This window comes from Patella vulgata, chromosome 4 (assembly GCF_932274485.2).
Source record: "Patella vulgata chromosome 4, xgPatVulg1.2, whole genome shotgun sequence".
Lineage (NCBI taxonomy): Eukaryota > Metazoa > Mollusca > Gastropoda > Patellidae > Patella > Patella vulgata.
In genome coordinates, this window is record NC_065882.2 from 4,419,795 (window position 1) to 4,426,176 (window position 6,382).

Consider the following 6,382-nt stretch of genomic DNA (forward strand, 5'->3'; position numbering starts at 1 on the left):
TGGCACCGAGAGTTGATTAAAGTCCTTTTAAACTGTTTCAATGGCATTTAGTAATTGAACTAGAGTATACAGGTCACAATTCTATGGAATACAATTACTGCTTTTTACTGAGCGACGTTTCGACTAGGCTTCTCTAGTCATTATCAAGCTATGATAAAAAATGAAAATATGACAGGACAATATATACATGTACACCACAATGCTAAGTTAATGATGACAAACCAGGGATGTAACTTAATTACGTGTACCTAGAGAAGCCTAGTCGAAACGTCGCTCAGTAAAAAGCAGTAATTGTATTCCATAGAATTGTGACCTGTATACTAAAGTCCTTTTATGTTAATAAATGTCTAATTAATAATTGATATAATATTTCAGGCCCAAAGGAAGACCCGCAATAGGCAGATTTAGATTTTGCATAATGTATGTTTAATGGTTAAAAATACATTATGGGAGATTAGATAAAGAGCTGGCAGTTCTCACTATCATAGTTAAAAACTAGATAATGTAAAGGCATTTTGCTCAAAATTTCAGTCAAATCGATCCTCCCTGAACCGAGAATTTAGCTCGTGAATTATGGGCCTAGCCTCGATCATCATTACTAAAGTCGGTAGGATAAAAAACATAGTCTCGGTTATCCATTTTTTGATTTAATCAGCAGCAGCAACCCGGTTTCTAATCTAGTAAATATTGCAGGCTAGCGATGACACCGAGAGTTGATTATGGTCTTGTTTTGGTAATTAATATCTAATTAATAACTTAGATAACATTTCAAGGCGTAAAGAAAGACCTGAAATAGGCAGATTTACCCCATAATATGGGTTTAATGGTTAACCAAGTCCCGCTCTAAGTACTATTGTACACAGACCCATGTAAACACGCTTATCATTGTAAGTTAGATAACCTATATCACTATATGAGTCATACACAAGAGTAAACAAGTTAGATAAAGAGAGAGAGAGAGAGAGAGTTTAACGACCACTCGACACAAACTAGGCCATTTCGGGACTAACACATGGTTCAATTCCAACAATTTCAATAATTCGCTTACGCAGTGGGAGGAAACCGGAGGACCCGGAGGAAACCCACGTACAACCGGGGAATAACAAGTTAGATAAGATTAATATTATCTTATTTCAACTGGTTTTAGTCTGGAAATACTTTATTGCAATGGAATTGGGTTTAACGTTCTTCAACTCGGCTAATGAAGACGTGCATACGACTTGCAATGCGATACATAAGGGAGATTTTGCCCGGACAGCGGCACTACAGTCTACTCTTTTACGCGGCAATGTATACACGGATCCTAGGTTTTTCGTCTCATCCAAACGACTAGAAAACTGTCCTTGTCAGGGGAAACCACGTCGGCAAATCCCAATGAAATTTCTCAGCCAATGCAGGGATCGAACACGCGACCTGCAGGCTAGCGAGCCAGTTTCTTACCCACTTAGCCACCGTGGCGCCCGTTTTGTGATGGGTGTGAGGTTATGTTATATAGGATATTACATAGGATACATGATATATATATGTCAGTGATATAAAATACAATACCATTATATTGACAAAACTTGAGTCAACTTGATAATAGAAAAGATTATCAAGTTCACATTCTTAACGTATATTGCAATACAGTTAATTTCCGATCTGGATTACACAAGTCTACTACTATTGTATATACAGTTATTCAAGCATTCATTTTATTGAGAGGGGGTATTTCTAAGAAACCGGTTTGGTTTTTAGAAAGCAACCTCCCAGTGAATTAAATTATGAGAAAACAAGTTTGTACTTCTTTAGTTCAGTCAAATTATTGATGACAGTAAGACTGAATGATTTTTGATCGCAAATCATGGCTGAAAAGACAGAGAAAATAGTGTGCAGTATTTGTTTAAACGACTTCAGGAACCCTAAATTAATCGACTGTCATCATACATTCTGTTTCACCTGTCTTGAAGACTATATCAAGAAAGTATCTGTTAATAACCGGTTTTCATGTCCATTATGCCGCCATGATGTTACCATTCCTACAGGTGGGGTTTCTGACTTTACTTCTAATTTTTACATCCGAACTACCGAAGATAGTGTGGGCCCAGTTTCTAAGGATATGTGTTCAATACATCCAAGAATAGAAATCAAATGTTTTTGCAAAGAGTGCTCAGTAGCTGTTTGCTCTGATTGTTTTGTGAGCAGTCATAACGGACACCCCTTCTCGGATTTAAGGGATGATCAAGTTCAACAGGGTTTTATCGACAGAATGATAAAACTCAATCTCCATGTTCAAAACCGAATTAAAGAGTTTGAATTATATGCAGATTCTTTGAAGTCATTATTAGCAAAAGTCGACACTTCTGCTGAAAGTGCTTGTAATGCCGTCGACGAACAAGTTGCTAAAATCTGCTCAGAAGCAAAGGAAATAGGAGAAGACACCAAATTACAGATTCAAACGTCAAAAGATGAAGAAAGAAGAAAATTAACAAAACCCCTAGAAGAGATGAAAACATTAATAGAAAAAATGAAAGTCAATCATAGAAATTCTGTGGATGTTATAAAAGATAAATCAATTGTTCATGTGGTAAAAAGAATACAACACGTTACCAAAGAAAATGACGAAAGTGGTTTGAAAAAGATGGATATACCCAATGTAAACTGCACATGGTTTGAAAAAGCAGTGATTGATACTGGTAAAACAATGTTGATGAAACAACTGGGAACGTTGATATATCAGGAGCAATCCATGTTAACCGATGTTTTCAAATTTGATGAAGTTAGTGAAGGAAAGTTGTGTTCTGGTAGTGACCATATTATTAAAGGACAGTCTTGGTTAACATGTGTTAAGAAGAAAGTGGAAGAAGGTAGTTCAAGTTTGGGAGTGTATCTTCTCTGGAGAAAGAAAAACAACACAAATTGTTCTGCAGAATTTAAGGCCACGTTGATGAATTCAACTACTAGTGAAGCAATAACACATTCTCTAAACAACACTTACACCTCCGACGGAATGCCAGGCTGGGGTTGGGCATCTTTTCTTGACTGGGACACGTTTTTGGATAAACAAAATGGTTTCTTGGACGAAAATAATAACTTCACAATAAAAGCAATTGTCAAAGTAACGAAAGTAGAAGAATTTTGAACATTGACAGAAATTAATAGAACAATTTTACCCTAGACTCAGAGTTGTACAAACTCCAAGACTACTTTCAGTTTACGTACAGGATAGATTTGAGATTAGAAGAATTTTGAACATCGAGAGAAATTAATAGAACAATTTTACCCTAGACTCAGAGTTGTACAAACTTTCTACTTTCAGTTTACGTACAGGATAGATTTGAGATTAGAAGAATTTTGAACATCGAGAGAAATTAATAGAACAATTTTACCCTAGACCCATGAATTGTACAAACTCCAAGACTACTTTCAGTTTATGTACAGGATAGATTTGAGATAGTTAATATTGTTGTGATTTGGTCAGCATGGCCCTTGTGATTTTAGTTTTATAGTTCTGTCTGTGTGCTATATAAATATAAAACAGATAAGCAGTCATAAATAGGGGAGCTCAGTTGAATATATCTACAGGTCCAGAAAGACATTGATTGTTAATTATTTTGAAATGTAAAATAGACAAAAATGGGCCTTCAATCACATATTAATGTACTTAATGCAATATGAATGTATATAAAGTGATTTATATTCAATTTTTAAAAAGAAATATTGTATATTATAATTTCTAATCAAGTATGTTCGGTGAAATCCAAATTGAATGACTGGCGTTTACGCCCACTTATATGGGTCTCTATTAATCTATAGAGGCATTTAATAGCTGGATGGTGTAACACTATCTTAGTGATAAGGGTAGATCAGTTTCGTACAAATAGGGTTTATTTTAATTACATCGGAACAGAACGTTAAACAGATACATAAATACAACAGGGACTAAACTAAAACAGGAATATAAACGATAAAATTAACATGGTACGTTAAGATAACCACCCCGCCCTTCTGTCACGGCAGTGGCTGAACTCGGGTGAGAGTCCATACGCCGGGCTCCGCTCTCCTCTGCTGCTCTCCGCTCGTCTTCTGTCCCCCTTCTTTCCCTGTCATTTAACTAAATTTTTTTATATATTTATATAGCACAACAATTAAAGAAAATGTATAAGTTATCGTATATGGAATTGTCTATGATCACGTCATTGTATAAGATGATCATATATGGAATTGTCTATGATCACGTCATGGTATGATTAACTGACCGATGCGTATTTCCTTTGAAGTCATGCGGAGCTTGTACACAGATCATATGTAGCTTGTAAATGACACATGCAGGGGCAGATCCAGGTTTTTTCGCAGGACGGGGTTTGCCAGGTTCCTGAGACAATGTATCCCCCCCCCCCCTCCGCCTTGAAATGTTTTGAGAAATACATGGTCGCTATCGCCATTTTGGCGTATATACATACACACTGAGTTTTTGACATCAATTTTGACATTCCGTTTGACATCAATTTTGTATACGGGCGACTATACCGTATACCATGGAAAAACGACTTTGGTTGATGCAGCACAAAATGCACAGTGTATACTTTCTTTTGGGCATTAGTATAGATTCTAATCGGTTTTATTTTTAAATCAGACATTTCTAATTACTTCCGTATTGTCTTGTAGGGTATGTTTTTTCTTTGTTCATTACAAATGGCGCCCGAAATCATAGAATACACTGATTGGAAAATGTTTATTGTGTCTTAAATATTGGACATTAGGATCCTATATCTTCACGGCAAGATCAATATTGATTGAAATGAGCCAGTATTGAATTATAATGCGTGGTTTCAATTTGCAATATTATAAAAAATATTTAGTTAGCGGTTTAGCCCATTTAAGGATATGGGTGTATGGGGGGGGGGGTCTATAGTGGTTAACGCGTGCGTGTGAAATCACAAGGTCTGTTATTGGGTCAGGTTGTGTGGTTTCGATTGATTCCCCGCTTGAACGTGACAAGGTGTAGGGTCATCTGTCCAACCTTGTGGGTTTGTCGTTTTTTTTTTACTTTATCGACGGAGTAGGAAATGTGTTTTGTCACCCAAACCTATCTTACGCCCACAAATAAATTAATATAATTCTTTTGTATAGAGTTAATTTTAATGAACCTGATTACATTTCGGCGTATTGGTACATCATTTATTGACAGCAAGTCACCCGTTGCAAAGTCCTAAATATTGACCCTTTGTTTCCTTTAAGGTTAAAGCCACTACGAAGCGAACATGTTTATGAAATGAAATTGGGTTTAATGTCCTACGGTTCTTCGCCGACTGGGCTATTGAAGACGGGCATACGCCATACAGTGTGCTATGAGGGAAATTTTGCCCGGGCAACGGCACTATAGGCTACTCTTATATCGAATTCCGACTGCCACAATAGCACGCCATTAACAAATTTAGAATTGTGAATTTAATATACCGCACCGGTGTCATCCCTAGCGATGGCTAAATCTATTTGTTAAGGCCAGCTCAATTTTCGTCAAGGTCGCTGAGATGTAAATAAGGCTAGCGCACGTGATTGTGTTAGCTTGGTCCAGGGTTAGGTTAAAGAATTTGGGGGGAGAGGTTAAGTCTCCACATAAGCACTGACCTAGGATGATGAAAAATTAGTTCGTGATATTTCCTAGTTTTATTAAAATACATACAATACATTAGATTTATATACAAAGGCGATTTCACTGTTTATTGGTGTTGGTGTTGAAGTTTGCCTTATGAAAGAGATAAGAGATCTAAACGCTGTCACGCCTAGTGATATTACCAGCTTAGCGAATATTCACTAGTGCTCAGTGTGATGAATCACAACATAGTTATGTCATTATATCGAGATAAACTACATTCAACTTGATAATAGAAACGATTATCAAGTTCTAATTCTTAACGTATATTATTGCAATACAGTTAACTGGATTACACAAGTCTACGTCTATTGTATATACAGTTATTCAAGCATTCATTTTGCTAGGAAACCGGTTTGGTTTTTTTATAAAACATGTTTCGCGAGGACTGAATTATGATAAAACAAATTTGTACTTCTTTAGTTCAGTCAAATTATTGATGACAGTAAGACTGAATGATTTTTGATCGCAAATCATGGCTGAAAAGACAGAGAAAATAGTGTGCAGTATTTGTTTAAACGACTTCAGGAACCCTAAATTAATCGACTGTCATCATACATTCTGTTTCACCTGTCTTGAAGACTATATCAAGAAAGTATCTGTTAATAACCGGTTTTCATGTCCATTATGCCGCCATGATGTTACCATTCCTAAAGGTGGGGTTTCTGACTTTACTTCTAATTTTTACATCCGGGCGACCGAAGTTAGTGTCTCTTATTCGAAGGATATGTGTCCAATACATCCAAG

The 6,382-nt window shown here is 36.4% G+C and overlaps 1 protein-coding gene across 1 annotated transcript; it reads left to right on the top strand.

Moving 5' to 3' along the window:
- The first annotated feature begins 1,717 nt into the window (after positions 1-1,717).
- Positions 1,718-4,625, top strand: LOC126817385 (tripartite motif-containing protein 59). Its single transcript, XM_050544340.2, has one exon. The coding sequence runs from the start codon at positions 1,844-1,846 to the stop codon at positions 3,119-3,121; it is 1,278 nt and encodes a 425-aa protein (XP_050400297.2). The 5' UTR covers positions 1,718-1,843; the 3' UTR covers positions 3,122-4,625.
- Positions 4,626-6,382: the final 1,757 nt, after the last annotated feature.

Excerpts from the sequence above, each read along its gene's own strand:
- LOC126817385 (XM_050544340.2), top strand. The coding sequence starts at position 1,844 with ATGGCTGAAAAGACAGAGAAAATAGTGTGCAGTATTTGTTTAAACGAC.